Consider the following 15,948-nt stretch of genomic DNA (forward strand, 5'->3'; position numbering starts at 1 on the left):
CAGCAGCCCCCGGCGCCCCTGCCGCGCGCTCCCTTGGGCGCCCGCGGCCGCCGCCATCGCGTTGGCGTTCTGTGCCGTGAGTGCCGCGTGCAGGGGGCTGCGCCCCGCGCCGTGGCGAGGAGCGGGGAGGCCGCCGCGCAGCGGCTCGGGCGGCCTGCGAGGTGCGAGGGCCGCGGTTGGTGCCGGGCTGCCTCTTCCGGCGGCTGATCTGGGAAGGGGCCCGTTGGGGTCGGCGACTGGGAGACCCGGGAGCGCCGAAAGGTCAGATGAGGCAGCCGACCTTTAGCAGAAGGGAATCGAGCTCTTGTTGTGGGGAGCGTTACGTGAAATCGTGATCGTTCGGAAATGGGATGGACTACCCCGATTTGGCAAAATGAGTTAAATCCTGAGCTAGAGGCAGGGCAGAAGAGTGCTCTCTGAGAATGCGAGAACTGCGGGGGAATGCAGGGAAAGGGGAGGAAGGAGAAACTGTGGCTCGTTTCCTGCCCTCGTAACCGTTGCTAACGAGGTCGATGCCTTCTGCCTGGTCAAGTCAAATCACCGCAATAATTCCTTTCTGGGGGTTTAAATGGTAGTTTTTCCAGCGCATTGTGCGGAGAGGTTCCTCCTGCTGTGTCTTCCTTTCCTGAAATTGCGGAGAGGGACTGTCGAGGAAGGCAAGCTAGTTGTCACGCTAGAACTGTTGAATCCTGTACAACGCAGGAAGGACCACGTGTCGTGTTGTGTCCCACCCAAGGTGAAGTGCTCGGCTTTTCAGAGAAGTTTTTCCAGTTGCAAAAAGCTGCATTCACAAGCAGATAGCAGATTTAATTTCCTAGTGGGTTCATAAAGTGGAGGGAAGAGTAGCTGCTGTCCCATGGTCTTAATTAAGTGCAGAGCATATCAGAGCCCTCAGGATTCTGTTTTTTCTCCTTTTTTCCTCCCCCCCTAAGGCAGTACAGTAACAACTTAACATTGCATCCGTGCAATAAAAGCAAATGAATAAAGAGTACAAAACTTAAAAGACTTTTCCTTGCAGTTTCAGTGAAGCAGGCGAGTGTTGGGTGAATTAGTTTGGGCCTATTTTTTTTTTTTTTACATTGACTTTTGCTCTGCTGTAAATGCTGATGTTTAAAGGCTTTAGAAATAAGAGGGTATGAGTCCTTTTTGATGTCGATAAATTGCTTTTTTTTTCTTCTTTATTGACATTTATATTTTCCACAAACACACGGTCAGGGTTGCAGTTGCCTTGGGCAAAGCTGATGTGCTTTTTCAATCTTTATTTTCTGTGGCGAGTGCAGTTGTGCTTTTCAGCGGCGAAACGCAATGGCTTTGGACTTCTCCGCCTTACATGTTTTTGGCTGCCATCAGAAAATGAGAATGGGTGTCTATATTCTAGTTCCTTTCCTCATGGTGTGAAAGGGGAGAGCATTCAGAGCTCTTCCTCGCTTTCTGGGTAAGTGTCCTCGGTGTGATTTCCAGGGGGGCAAGTGCTCTGCTCTCGAGACGCTTGCCCCAAAATGGGGCTTTTCGCAAAGGTGCATTTAACCCTCCGGACGTGAAGCATAGATCAAGGCCGGACAGCAAAGCAAACATATGCCACCTGCTTGTCTCAATCCATCTGGTCCTCGTCCGGCGAGGCTTTTTGTCTCCTAATGCTGTTGGTTGCTTGTGCTTCATGGTTGGCTGCAGAGAGCGTGGTAACATGCCCCTTTCAAAAGAGGGGAAGAAGATTTAGTGCAAGCAAATCTGACGGGCCACGTTGCTGTGTTCTCGTCCCATTCACGTACTGCTTACTCAGTATGAGGCCAGTAGCCTTCTTCATAGTCTAGGGGAGCTACAGAATAGTCCTTTACACGTAGCAAGTGTGGGAACAGTCCGGAGCGTGGAGTCCAGGGAGTGCGAGCCGCAGGCTAGTGAGCACTAGGCGGATGGTGCTGTTGATCTTGCACGCTGAGGTACAAGAAGACCGAGGGGACAGTGCCATGGAAAGCTGTTGCGCCACTACCTGTGGCGGGCTGTTGGAATCGAGTCTCTTGGCTGCACCTAAGCAAGAGTAGGTAACGTGCTATAAGGTTCTGCCCGTGATAAGTACATGGAGTATAGGAAGATAGGGGAGGCCCAGTCCGGTGTGTAGCGTGTCAGCTGATGAAGCTCTTCCTTCTGCTTCTGCTTCCTTTCCTTCAGGCTCCTCCCTTCTGAAGGCTCCCCCCCCCTCCCCCCCCCAACGTTGTGCACGGAGGCAGATTCCTTGCCTGCCCTTCCTTGCCTGAGATCCACAGCCTGAAAGAGAGGGGACTCTTCCGTGGCGGGAAAGTTCGGATTGTCAGGGTGCGCTCGGTTGGTTTATTGCTTGGCAACGGAAGACCTGCCGAATCTGCTGGTGACGTTTCCCCAAAGCCAGCTCTTTCTTTTGCGGCTCAAAGTAATCTTCTGCTGTTGAAAATACCTTAACCTTGCGGAAAGAAGTTTTCTTGCCACCCTCTCCATGCCTTTCTAACTCAGGGCACCGCTCTGCAATGACTCGTGGCCTTCACGAGGGTGAGCAGAGCCCGTTTCCCTTCCCTGTGCGCGGCGGCTCGGCCGGGCGTTGCCGTGGTGCCGGTAGCTCGGCGTCGCGGTCGGGCGCACGGAGATTCCCCGAAATGGCTCTGGGACCCTGTGGGAGCGGCTCTTCCTCTCTCAAAGCGCCCGGGACACCCTGGGGCATAACGGAATTCTCCTTCTGCAGAGTTCGGTGCAGATTACGTTCGAAGAGGGAGCTCAGCTACCGCGAGCAGCCAGTATAAGCGACGTGATGTGCGAGGGGCAGACCGAGCACAGCATGGTAAGGCGATGCCGTTGTCCTGGGAATGAGCGGTGCGCTCCGCAGGGATTGCCCCGGCCCAATGGCTGCCACGCGGCTGGGCCGAGGTTAGGCCCAGGCTCTGGTTCAGGTCGGAGGCCTAGCAGCAGACCTGTGAGGTTTGGGCATGAGGGCAGCATTGAATGGGCGAGCCCTGGGACGCTGCTGCGAGGGGAAAGCTCACAGGGCTGAGGTGTATGGTGCTGGGCCCGTGCGTCGGGGTTCTGCATGGGAGAGGAGGCGGGTTCGTGTGTCCCTGGCGCATCTTTACTGCCTCAGTGGCAGAGCTGGGAAACGGCAGATTCTCGGCGCGCAAGGGCCTGGCCCTAAGCCTGCCATTCCCTCCTTGCCGCCATGGGTCAAGCTGTTGTTTTTACAGGCTTTGCCGTCACGTGCCTGCGTTTCAGCGAGACTATAAACCCTTGTCCCATCTTTGCTTCCCAGGTGCTACGCTGCAGTCTCACAGCTGAAGCTGTGAAATTCCCTGTCTCTGTTGCTCAGCAGTCCCCGGCCGCTGTTTCCGTGGATACCTATCATGTCACCTTGGCTCTGCTGCAGGCTCAGGTAACTGTTGTAAAACATTTGTCGCTGAACTTCCTCTTTCTGCCGCTCCTGCTCTGACTCGGCGAGGAGGGCTTAGTGCAAGTGAAGGCCTCGTTGTGCCAGAACGAGAAGCATTCTGTCCCTCTTATTTGGCAGTGTGGCAGATATTCCTGATTTGTGCACCGAGTCGGTTTTTCTAGGTGTTGTCCCATAGATCTTGCCCGCATAATAGAGATGTCACAAAATCCAGGACTGGAAAGATTTGAGGCATTGGTCACACAGTTCAACCCACGGCACTGGTCACACAGTTGTATTGCTGTTGGAGTGAGAAAGTTTCACTCTGTGAATTCCTATCTGCTTGACAATGCTCTCCTCAACACTTTCCCAGGAGTGTCATTCTGGTTTTTGCTTTGGGTATGGGAAATGCTTTCTGCAGAAAACATGCTCTGTGAAATTGCAGTGGGCACTCCCTCTGTAGTTGCTGTCCGCCTGGATAGCCTTTTCCAGACTTTCGTTTTCCCCTCCGTAAGAAGGACTCGGTGCTTGAAGTGGCATCTTGCTGGGAGACTGCTTCCTCCGGGATCCTAGGAAGAGGCAGAAGGATTCAAAGTAGCTTCGGGAGTTGTAAAGGCCAGTGCCAGGCTTTTGCGGTTGTTACAGTCGGAAGGTTTTCCTCGGATCTGTCTGTTCTCATAGTTCCGCAGTTATTTAGGAAGCTCCCCTCTCCTCTTGGTGTTTATCTCGGCCAATGCTGATGTTTTCGCAGCTGGCAGTTGCAGCCCCCGCTCATCTTTGCTTGCTCTGTAGAACCCAGGTGATCTTCCTTGATACTTTTTGTCAGATTGTACCTCTCACATGCTGGAATTTTCTAGATCTCCACGTGGGCATCTGCTGAAGATTTGGGCTGGTCTTTCCTGCAGGGAATTGCATGCGGTATTCTGAGCGTTGGCTTTGTGCTGCCTTTTTAAATGCTGAGAAAGTTTCTGTAGAGAGCTCTCTGGGACACAGTAGTTTGAGTTCTCCCTTCCCAAATGTGTCTCGTCTCTATCTCTCTTTTTTTTTTTTATTTTTTTTTTTTTTAAATGCACTCTGCTTGGTAACCTATCTGGCTGCCATGTCCCTAGGCTGCCGCTTTCATCTCGGGAGCTTCTGTGGTCATGGAAAATGTTGTGGCTGTTAATCTTGGTTTCTCTAAGCGGCAGCCTGCTGTCATTATGCAGACACCAGGGCAGGAATTCTTTCTGTGTAGTCCTATTGCTGACTCTTGTATTAAAGGTGAATGGAAAAGGGATTTTTCACTGGAATCACAGGATCGATTCGAATTTGCTTTGTTGTTGCAAGCTGCTTGGTGACGCGGGTAAGTTTTTGGTGTGAAAATGCTTTCTTAGAGTAGGGCTACCTGAGAAATGTGCTCAGGCTTGGCAGCGGTTGATGGAGCCTGCTCAGCAAATGTTTCACGGTAGTACCTAGCGGTCTCTTTTTCAGTGTCCCTCGAGCTTTTCCCACGGCCAGAAAAATGACATTTTCTGTCCTCTCTCTGGTGGACGCCGTGCATGCAAAGGCAGCTAGGAAGTCAGGTCTTGCCGTGGCGCTGCATGGCTTCTGCAACTGCTTCTGCCCATAGCCCCTGGGCTGCTTGCATTCTGTCTTTCTGGCTCTTCCTGCCACTCTTTTGTGCGGCCCTTTCAGTGCTCGAATTGGAATGTGTAAAAAATGAAAGTCACGAGTGCTCCTGACGGTGCCTGCTTGTTTTGGCCCAGGTGGAGATCCACTTGCAGGAGATGCAGAATGAGGGTCTCCTGGTGTCGTGGGCGTTCAAGGACAGACCTGACCTCAACCTCTCGGTCGTTCCGAGACTTCTGCCTCATAAGGTGAGCCGACGGGAGGAGGCCAGGCTCAACCGTGGGAAGGTCAGGAGGGGTGGAAACCGCTCTGCGCTGAGCAGGAGTCCTCTACAGGGCAGGTGGCAGCCTCCCATTGTGGCTCCTATGGGCAAGGAGGGGGATTCCTGCAGTCCGGTCCCGGCCCAGGCTCCTTTGTACCGAGAGCGTGCGGCCTCGGGAGAGCCAGGCCGGTGCCAATGCTTGTTGTCCAGGGTTTGCGTAGCATCCGAATGGGAGCGTGCATAGCCAAGATGGCTTGCCTCTGATGTAGGGATTCCCATTGTTGTTGCTAGAGCTGCTTGCTTATTTGCTTACTTACTGCTGATGTTAGTGTGTGCAGAGCCCACGAGTGCTGGTGGTTTAATAAACTGTAAAGGCTGTTTTGTCCACACTTGCAGTGGGCTAGACTACAACTGTAAAGGCCTACTTTGTCTTAGTAGGCAGCTTCTCTTTGCTCAAAGCTGCTGCACAGAGGATAGCGCGAGACAGGAAGAACGTGACCCTGGCCAAGAGGCTGTGCAGTGCCTCGGTGGCTTTGAGAGGCAGTGAATGGGAATGAAACTGTGTGAGGAGAAAACTCTGTCTGCTTGTTTATGGTTTTGCTGCATTTCCTTCTCATTTACGGAGAGAAGAATGAAGGAGGAGTGGATCTGTGCACCATAAAGGATCTGATAGAGGATACCATTGTCAGCACGCAGCCAGCCGTGATGGTGAATCTGAAGGCCTGCGCTGCCGACGCCGCTGCGGTAAGGCTCTCCTTGTCTTTTGTCGCGCCCCGATGTCCTTCCGAGGGCTTAGGCAGGAAGTCGAGACCTGAACCCTGCCCCAAGGCAAGATGGGCAGCAGCCACATCCTTGACCGTACTGTCGCAGGAATGGGGTATGTGCCCCGAGGCTAGGGTAGGAAGAATGAGCGCTCTGAAGAGCACGTGCTGGTTTGTACCTGGTTTCTGAGCTTTGAGTTGCAGCCGCTTTGCAAGGAAGGCAGAGTCCTGGGGAGAAATCTGTGCTTTGGCAGTTTCTCTGAACACTGGGGCTCCGGGGTAGTATTTACAAGCGGGGGAGAGTCCAGATGCTGGCTTAAGAGGAGCGATAGAGCGGGAATTGGGACTGAGAGGTCAGGAGCAAATGCCAGTGAGTACAGGATATCTCCACAGCAGGACAGTCTTTACTGAGCTGAGACTGTTAGTCATCTTCACTTGCCCTTCCGGCAGCCTGCAAGCTGATCCTTGACTCTCTCTATCTCTGCGTGCTTAATCATATGGGAAAAAATAGTGGGCCTGCTGCTGGTTAACAGCTCCAGCAATATCCGAGGTGTTCCTGTGCGTTGGCGCAGAGAGCTGCACGATACGCGGATAAAGCTAATGCCGTGCGTCTCGCTGGTGTCTGCAGCGTCAGTCTCGCTCTCGTCGCTTCCTCAGGTGCCCGGCACTCAGGTGACGCGAGAAGGGCCATGCGGCGGGGCAGCCCCTCTGGGGTCGAAGCTGCTGCTCCGGAATCTGCAGGTGCTGAACCTGGGCTGCACCGGGAAGGCAGGTAAGCACAAAGGCGCCGCTAGCTCTTCAGCAGGACCAGCCGAGGCGCTTTGAGGTCAGAAGTGTGGAACTTGTGGCCGGGTTGAACGGAAAGGACGTGCCTTGTGTTTGTTGCCACGTGCACATGTGCTCTTTCTTTTCTCATGGCAGGAGTTGGCGAAATACACTGTGTGGCGGAGCTTGACAGCCCTTTGCAGCAGAAATGCACAAAGCCGCTGAAAGCTGGCGGTGTGGGAGCTGCAGCGGAGATGCAGTGGAACGAGGAGCTCCTTCTGTAAGTGGCGCAGCAGAGGTGGACTGGCACTGTCTCGGGCTATCGTTGCCACAACGCGGACACGAGGGCAGGCAGCGTAGAGCTATGAGCTGCACCGCAGGCCAGTGCCCCCTGTGCTGTGCTGTGCTGCGCTGCCCGAGCGTGGCGCTGCCCGGCACTTGGGCCGATCGGCTCGAGCCCGCCTATCCAGGCCTCGCTCTCTTGGAGGCCGCATATTCTCACCGTGGGGGCAGCAGCTCTGATCACGGGAGCGTGGGGGAGTGTCGAGGCAAAGGGCTGCAGTTCAGAGCCTTCCACGCAGCCTTTTTCTGCTTCCCAAGGCAGTCTGTGCTGTGCTGCATGGGACACAAGCTTGAGGTCTCCTCTTTGCAGCATGCCCAAGGCCTGGGGGTTTGAGGGAGAGAAAAGATCTCAAAGGGATCACTTGCTCTGCGGCAGTTGTGCAAGGCCGGCCTGTCTGTTTCTGTTTCTACAGGGAGTTGGGGCCTAGAAGTAAGGAGCTGAAGCTGCGAGTGCTGGGGAGCAGTGGCAGAGGGGACAGTGAGTACGGGCAGTCATAAAAGGGATTCTCTTACTGGGGGACAAGGAGGCTGAGGGATTCTTTGCTTTGAGTCTGCGGGGTCTCCTGTCTCGAGGTGATGTGCTGTGAGCTCTGTGAAGAAGGGTCGGACTCCTCTGCTGCACGAGCTGCTGACTAACGTGCCAAAAAGCTCTGGGATTCCTTTGTAGCTGCACACTCTTCGGGGTCTTTCTGGTACCTCGGGGGCTCCTACTGACTGTAATTTTCCACCTCAAAGCGGAGAGAGGGACAAAGGGCTTTTCCCCTTTTTTTCGGCAGAGGGCTTGTAATTCTGTTCATTGGCACTCAGTTGGGTACTGGCTGTGGCTCCTCCTCTTGAAGTAAGCCACAACACTGAAGTGTCTCTTAACTGAGAGGATGTGCAACGCAGTAAAGCAGAGGGGCCCTGCAGAACGTGGGCACGGCTGGAGTCTTGCGGATGTGCGTGGTTGGCCCGCAGAGCTGCTTCCCAAGGGCAAGGGGACCTTGGCAGAGGGGCTGAGGTGCGGTGTGTTCTCTTTTCCCTTGCCCTCTCGCAGGTGTGCTGTTGGCACACACTGCGCTCTTCCTGGACTCCTCGAGCAAAAGGCCATCTGGGAGACAAGTCTGCTCGTTGGCACCGGGAGCTGGGCAGTCACTGGCAGCTGAGGCGACGATTGTGCTGGAGGTGAGGCGCCGCTTGTACGGGCTCTGCCAGCGCACGGCCCATGCCCATATCGATGCTAGTCCCTCGCTGGAGACTAGCGCGATGAGGCCCGGGCGTACCACGGAGGACCGACCGTCCTAGGCCAAGAAGGGTGTCCCGAGTCACCTCGCGCCTCACTTTGGGGTTCCTGCGTGTCCCTCCATTCAAGGGACATCCCAGTGAGGATGGCTTCTGGGGGCCTGGCCTTACTGGTGGGAGAAAGGGCTGCAAGAATCTTCGTGCCTGAGCACGTGGGCTGTCCCGGCCTGCGGCACCGCTCTTGTACGACTGCTCGCCAGGGCCTTTGCCGCCGCGGCTTTGAGGCTTTCTCGGGCCTTCAGAAAGGGCAGGCTTAGTAGGTTGAGACCGAGGTGCATCGTGGCTTGCAGGAGTATCGACAGTCCTGAGCAGTAGCTCTTGCCGTCCATCCTGCCTGCCTTTCCTCCTGGGAGGAGGAGAGCCTCATGCGGCCTCCGGTTTACTCTTTGCAGCTGCTGTACCAGGAGTCTTCCGCATCTCTGACTGCTCAGCACGCCTCGTCTCTGCGTACCAGCATCACTCCCACCAAGAAGGTCGAGATGGACCGGACCATCATGCCCGATGGCACCATCGTGACTACTGTCACCACAATTCAGTCCCGGCCCAAGGCAGACTGCAAACTGGGTAAGGCTGCCCTGGAAAAGGCATCGTGCCCAAGTGCTGCCTATGGGAGGAACCAAATTGTCCGGGGATTGTTCGAGACTCCTCGCCCCGGGCGGTTGCCAGACCGCCTCGCCTTCGTGTGGTGCGGTTGCTGCTGACTCGCCTCTTAAGCAGGGCCTGGGTGGGCAATGCTATTGCCCTCTGGGTTGGCACGTCGCCGCATCTACTGCTGTGCTGCTCTTACTCCACGTGCTTGCTGCTCTGAGGCACTGGTGCTCTGCCTACTCACTGCGGGACTGAAAGCATGCTGAGGCTACTGAGTTACGGTTGTTGGTGCTCGCAGTCCAAGAGCCTGGTAAACATGGTGCTGGCTGCTCTGTAGGATAGGTCTGAGAGCAGCACGAACAGGGCCTCATGCCAGGGATGCTTCACGTGCTCTGTTCCAGTAGCTGTCGTGCTTTTTCCTCGCCGTGAGTGAGGCATGTGGAGTTGGGCACTGCAGGCTCGCTGCAGCTGCCTGAGGCAGCGTGGATTTCACTTTATTAAGGTGCTGACCTTACCCAGGCTTGGTGTCTGCCTCCTGCTAATCTAGTATCTCTGTCTCTTCCTGCAAGCAGATTCACCATCAAGGTCGCCATCCAAAGTGGAAGTGACTGAGAAGAAGACAACAGTGCTTTTGGAGAGCAGCTGTCCTCGCAGCACCGTATCCAGTGGTAGCTGTAAGTGCTTGGAGGCCTGAGGGTTTTCCTGGAGCACTGATTGTTCCTTGGCCTTTCTTTCTTGCCAATGGGGTTGGTAAGGCGAGTCTCCCAGGTCTCTGTGTGGGTCAACTACCTCAACTGCAGTTGCTGTGGAAGAGAATGTCCTAGGGCCTGAGCACAGAGGGGAGAGGAGTGTTATATTCCCCCGTGACTCTCCAGGGCCTGACTCGGGGCGTTCCACTGCTTGCCAAGAAGATCCGCGAGGCATCTGGAGGCGGCGAGCTTTGCTAGCCGTGCACTTGGCTCGCTGACTGTCTCCCAGGCACAGTGCTGTGGCTGCTTTGACTCTTTGCAGCAGGGGCTCCCTAACGTCTGGGAGGTCTTTCCGAGTCTGGGGCAGGGTGCATCGCCCTGATATGCTTGGAGGAGCTGAGCGCTTTGCGGAGCTTCCTTCTCTCTGTTCGTTGCCCTGAGTCTAGGAAGTGCTATTCTCTCCAGTCTCGCACGTGTGGTTGCCCATTAAAAGCCCTGCGCTTGGCAAGTGAGCTCTGCTGCTGCTAAAGGGTGCTGTTTGTATCCGTCTTGTGCTCAGGGGACGGCCACATGCCCAACGGCCTGGATCCGGTGGCCGAGACGGCGATTCGGCAGCTGACCGAGGCAAATAACAAGCCCGCCAAGAAGACCCCAACGAAACGGAGCACGCTGATCATCTCGGGAGTTTCCAAGGTAACTGGCACTGCGGGAGCTCCATCTCAGGTCTGGGCCCTTGTTTCTAAGGATGTGCTGGTGAAAGCAGCACTTCCTGTCGGGAGCAGCCTTGGGCGGCCATGCCGCAGCACAGAAGACTCGCTCTGCAGAAGCGTTCTGCTGCTTCCTTGCTGCTTGTCGCTTCTTCCCGGTGGGGAGCAAAGGTGCTCGGCACTTCTGCGGTCCAGCCGCAGAGCGTTCTTGGGGGGAGTCGTCTGCGGGAGCGAGTGTGCAATAAGGTGGAGTCGAGTATGTTCCGGGACGGTTCCGCGCAACAGCAGAGGCTCTGCCTTCGTACTTTTTAGCCCCGAAGAGCCAAACGGGACCATCCGTCTGTAGGTGTGGCTGGAAAAAAAGTGGGTGAATTTCCTCCTTGAGGCCCTGACTTCCTTTTGTTTTCCCTTGAACCCCTTCCAGGTGCCCATTGCCCAAGATGAAATGGCCCTTTCTCTGGGTTATGCTGCCTCCCTGGAGGCCACGGCATATGGGGATCCCATAGCAGCAGGCGTGGCTGGGCAGGGACATGCTCCCACCGAATCGTCCCAGCTGTCGGAGGCATCGCTGTCAGGACAAAGGGCCAGCCAGGAACTGGATGAGACGACGCGATCTGACATCTCCGAGAGGCCATCGGTGGAAGATGTTGAGTCGGAAACCGGCTCCACGGGAGCTCTCGAGACCAGGAGCTTGAAAGATCACAAAGGTGAGGAGGAGCTGTTGGGTGGTAACGCTCGTCAGCCTATTGGGCTCTGCTCGAGGGTGAGATGCCGGCCGTGTGGTCTGCCAAAGTGTGGGTCTTCTACCGCTGTTTGGCTCGGTGATGGTGGCCTGCAGCAGACCCCAAGGAGAGCTCTTCTCGCTCTTGCTGTCCTCTTTGGAGTGGTCCCAGACATCTCTATTTGAGGGTGTCGCCTTACCTGAGGGTCTGAAGGTTTCTGTGCTCCGTCAAATGGGGGCTTGTAGCAGCTTGCACATTCCCCAGAAGCTATTTCAACTCTCGTGCTTCTGCTGTGCCGATCAGGCGCATATGCTCCCATCTTGAAAGAAGGACTCCCCTAGCTCCTGAATTCTGCTGCATGGGCACAGAACAGGCTATTGAACAAAGCGGATGGTGCAGGCCTAAGCGCCCGCCCCTTTCTCTTCACTGTGGCCTTTGTTAGCATCACGGCAGCCAGCCCCTCTGCCTCGCAAGGCCGTAGGATGTCCCCGCTCGTTCCCTCCGGAAGCAGTGGAGCCACTGTGTCCCGCTTGAGGTCCTGCTCTAGACTTTCTGTGCTAACAGCTGTCAATTAGGCAGGCTGCATGCCTTGGATGTCTTCGCTTGCAGCCCTGGCGCTTGCAGCGTGCTCCAAGACTATGGAACTTGGCGTCGCTCATTCCCTGACGTTCTGCCTCCCCTGTCGCTGCAGTTAGCTTTCTTCGGAGCGGTACCAAGCTTATCTTCCGAAGAAGGAGCAAGCAGAAGGAAGCGGGTCTGAGCCACTCGCACGATGACCTGTCGAACGTCAGCAGCAGCTCTGCCCCGAGGACAAAAGCCGGCAGCTTCTCCCGCCGCCTCATCAAGCGCTTCTCCTTTAAGTCGAAAGCCAAGCCTAAAGCTGGTGACAGCACGCCACCAGGTGAGAACTGAAGGAGAGAGAAGCCAGGCAGAAAGACTGCGCAGAAACCCTTTTCTCGTTTCTTGTCTTCCCGCTCCACGGTGTCTATGACCTATAGTCCAGTTTCTGCCGGCATTGGTTGAGAGAAGACTGCCCAGTGCGTCCCACTGTGTGGGCAGCAGAGGTCTGGAGGAGCTGGGGCTTAGGCTGCTCCCTGCCGCCTCTGATGGTTGTGACTCTGGGTGCCCGCTCGAGAGATGCAGCTGGCCTGCTAAAGGGCTCGCGGGTGCCCAGAGCTGCAGAAGCACCTCACGCTTAGCTTCATCGGAGCCCTCCTGGAAAGGGGCCGGACCCCCCCCATGTGACAGTTAAAAGTTGGGAAATGGCTACATGTGAAAGGTCTGGATCACCTTTATGTCTTTAGCCGCACTGCTGTGGAAGAGAACGACTGTCAGTCCCTTCTTCGCTGAGCCTACGGAGAGGCGGTTTCGGGGCAGCTGTTGGAGTAGCGCGGGGTGGCTGCTGTTGGTGTGCGTTGCAGGCTTTTGCCTTGTGCCGCAAATCGCTCCCCCTCGGATCACAATTGGAGTAATAACCTCAGTGGCAGCTGGAAATGGAAAAGGTGCTTGTGCCTTTGCGGTACCACAGCTCCCTTGACAGGCATGACTGCTCTTCCGCACCCTTCCTCATCCGTACAGGTACGGGACCAAATACCCACGCTCCTCACGTGTGTGCTCTTTTGTACTGGATGCCTGCTCCCGGGGTGGGTTCTTTTAACCCCAGAATGTTTAGACAAAAGGATAGGCACTGTTTAGCTTCTTACGAGGTGAGAATTTAAAAGGCAAACTTAAGTACAGGCTAAATGAATGAAATTGAGCACCTCTCCAAGTGTTTCAGAAGAATTCCATTGCTGTGTAATGGCCGAACCTATTAACTTATTAAATGACCAGGAAGTTGCAAACCTAATCTCAAGTCTCACTTCCTGTCTACCAGGGTGTACGGACAGAGGCTCCGGCTTCCAAGAAAGCCAGAGATGTGACCACTGTGTAGCTTTGTGATTAGCCATTTTTCTCAGAAATACCTAGGTGCAAGGATTTACAGTGCATGAGCCCAAGGGCGAGAGCTGCAGGGCACCAGCAGCATTATTTATTGTATTGATTTGTTTGGGTTGATTAGTTTATTTGGTTTATTTTATAAATAATTTGGGGCTGTGTTTCCCAATGTTCAGAGGAACGTTTGCTGTGTGAAGCCTTGAGCAGCTGCTCGCCTCAACCCAGGCACCAGGGAAATGTGTGTCCATTTCTGGGAAAGACGGGGCCAACCACGTGTGTTGGCTGCACGCGCCAACAGCGAGCGGGCTCGGAGTGGGATTTAGGACAGAAAGACGCCGGAGCCGCTGGAAACCAGAGCCGCCGCCTGCGCTCGCCGAAACGAGGTGTCGTGGCTGGGGGGATGGTGCGCCCGCGCCCCGCTGGGGTGACGGGGCGCATGCACGGCAAGGGGAGCCGAGTGCGTGTGCGCCGAATGGAAACGGCAGTACACATGCGCGCAGCAGTGTTTTCAGGCGCGTGTGTCTCGGCTCGTACGCTACTGCCCGCTGCCTGGCAGAAGGCGCGTACTGCAGCACCAGCAAGAGCAGTGCACACGCCGTGCGCGCTCGGTGCTGCGTTGCGGTGCGGAAGAGTCGGTACCGCAAGGGAAGCGGAATGCGCGTGCTCAAGTCTGTGCTGGCGCGTCGTTGGCCTGCGGAAAACTCCTGATAACAGCAGGTGCGGAGTGGACGGCACAACTTTTCTGGTCCATGGGTTGGGAGAAGGTGCCTGCTGTAGTCCAGCAACGGCACAGATATATATGCGTATACCTCTATCTTAATAAAACACAGCCTTGAGCCATTTGTGTTCGTTTCAGACCGTAATGGGGGTTGAGGCGTGATGGCTATTCACAAAACTACACCTACTCTCGGTGCCCGCCGGCACCCGCTGAGTTCGCCCAAGCTGAAAGGGGGGCATGCACGCACGCGCCGGGCGGGAGCCTCATCGCGCATGCACCAGCGGGAGGGGACAGCGCGCATGCGCTTTCCTCCCCCCGCCCCCATTCAGCTCACGCGTCCGACTCTTCGAGCCGCGTGACTTCTTGCGCATGCGCAGAGGTGTAACAGACTGCGCATGCGTATTACGCATTGCCGGGAACTCTCCTGCCCTCAAGTGCCCAAAAGAACACAGTGCAACACGACAGGAGGCGCATGCGCAGAGCGCTCCAGCGCGCTCACCGCTGCCATCATGTGTCCAAAAATGTGTATTGCAAAGGTCAAGGAGCACACGCCTGTGCGGCGCGCTCCGCCGTGCTCACTGCCGCCCTCCGGTGACATAAAATCGGCGCTGCAACGGTAACGAGCGGCACATGAACTCCGGGTCTCGCCAGGCTCAGTGATTCCTTCGAGTATACAAAGATGAGGAGTGCAAACGAAACGTGGTTGCTATTTTTCCAGGTAGCAGCATAAAGAGGCATCATACATAATAAGCCCGTGGGACTGGCAAGTTCTCTCGGCAGAGACAGCTGTTAATTGCAGCCCGGTTTAAGGAGAACAGCCCATTCATGAAAGGTGAGGCATGTATATGTGTACAAGACATCTGTGGGTAGTGAACGGTGCACGGCGGGCCGATTGGGATTGGAGAGAGAATGGAGACTGGATGTACACACCACAGATGTTAAAGCGACTACAGATCGGACGTGCAGCAGCAGATGAACAGTGGAAGACGAAAGCACACCCCCCCTCAACTGAAACCATCACTAAGACCCAAGCAACTGCGCAGGCAGAAGGAGGAGGCCTACAGCGCGCATGCAGGGAAAAAAAAAAAAGAAATCAGCAGCCAACTCGCAGGCATACCCCTGATTTTCCAAGTGCACACACGCAGGAAAACCACAACCCAAAACGCATGCGTACCAACAGCCTTATAGTGCACATACGCAACAATCACTAGTAATAAACACATGTGCAATAATCACTAATCTGCTGCTAGTGCGCATGTGCAACATCATGATGTGAACACATGCCCTATAGGACTGCGCATGCGCGAAGCAATGAGCCGTCTCCCTGCATTGCGCACGCCCAGAATTGCCACGCACTACGCATGCGACCACCTTGTTAGTAATGCGCATGCGGCAGAGAACGTGGTGAAAACGCATGCGTCAAATTTAGCCACGGAAAGCGCATGCGCCGTTTTGATGTGTCAACAAGCATGCGCAAGGCCCCCCCCCGCCCTAAACGCATGCGCACCGCCACCATTCTAACGACATGCGCAATAGCGTCGGCTGCTGTTCTCGTAGTGCGCATGTGCCCTCACCGTGAGTAGCTAGCACATGCGCTGTCTTTAACGCCAGGAGTGCGCATGAGCAGCGCGATGCCGCCACTGCGCACGCGCAAAAATCGCCGCGCAGTACGCATGTGCACGCTTTCCTCGTCATACGCATGCGCCAGAGAAGGCGGAGACTACGCATGCGCGAAATTGAGCCGCGAAGGGCGCATGCGCTACCTTGAGGTGACAATACGCATGCGCCACGTATCTCGCCTCAAAACGCATGCGCGCCACAAACATTCTAGTGCACATGCGCACTAGCTTCGGCTGCTGTCCTCGTAGTGCGCATGTGCCCTCACCGTGAGTGGCTAGCACATGCGCTGTCTTTAACGCCAGGAGTGCGCATGAGCGACGCAGTTGCGCGACTGCGCACGCGCAGGAGTGCCACGCAGTGCGCATGTGCTGTCTTGGTGGTAATGCGCATGCGCCAGAGAAGGCTGAGAGCACGCATGCGCCATATTTAGCCGCGAAGAGCGCATGCGCCACTTTGAGGTTACACCACGCGTGCGCAATGCAGCCCCCTAAAAACGCATGCGCGCCACCAACGTTGCAGTGCACATGCGCAAGTCATCCACTGGTCTGTCAGTGCGCATGTGCAAGACAGC

General features: G+C 55.6%; 1 protein-coding gene across 4 annotated transcripts in view; it reads left to right on the plus strand.

Annotated features, from left to right (window-relative positions):
* The window catches only part of C2CD2L (C2CD2 like), a 13,998-nt gene extending 953 nt beyond the window's left edge, over window positions 1-13,045 (plus strand). Inside the window, exons 1-15 of one of the 4 annotated variants that reach the window (XR_003249534.1) lie at window positions 248-2,520; window positions 2,711-2,806; window positions 3,269-3,388; window positions 5,128-5,238; window positions 5,883-5,996; window positions 6,671-6,785; window positions 6,935-7,058; window positions 7,534-7,598; window positions 8,157-8,284; window positions 8,794-8,965; window positions 9,562-9,663; window positions 10,238-10,371; window positions 10,810-11,092; window positions 11,799-12,685; window positions 12,981-13,045. Coding sequence is in view for 3 of the 4 variants with exons in the window: in XM_026040315.1 (XP_025896100.1) it covers window positions 2,777-2,806; window positions 3,269-3,388; window positions 5,128-5,238; window positions 5,883-5,996; window positions 6,671-6,785; window positions 6,935-7,058; window positions 7,534-7,598; window positions 8,157-8,284; window positions 8,794-8,965; window positions 9,562-9,663; window positions 10,238-10,371; window positions 10,810-11,092; window positions 11,799-12,019 (1,719 nt within the window). In the remaining variant the exon portion in view is untranslated. Of the gene's footprint in view, window positions 1-247; window positions 2,521-2,710; window positions 2,807-3,268; window positions 3,389-5,127; window positions 5,239-5,882; window positions 5,997-6,670; window positions 6,786-6,934; window positions 7,059-7,533; window positions 7,599-8,156; window positions 8,285-8,793; window positions 8,966-9,561; window positions 9,664-10,237; window positions 10,372-10,809; window positions 11,093-11,798; window positions 12,854-12,980 lie in introns of those variants that run through there. The other 3 variants (XM_026040313.1, XM_026040314.1, XM_026040315.1) reach the window with 3 other exon arrangements.
* The last annotated feature ends 2,903 nt before the right edge of the window (window positions 13,046-15,948 follow it).

Source organism: Nothoprocta perdicaria, unplaced genomic scaffold (assembly GCF_003342845.1).
Source record: "Nothoprocta perdicaria isolate Ctin4 unplaced genomic scaffold, notPer1 scaffold_252, whole genome shotgun sequence".
Lineage (NCBI taxonomy): Eukaryota > Metazoa > Chordata > Aves > Tinamiformes > Tinamidae > Nothoprocta > Nothoprocta perdicaria.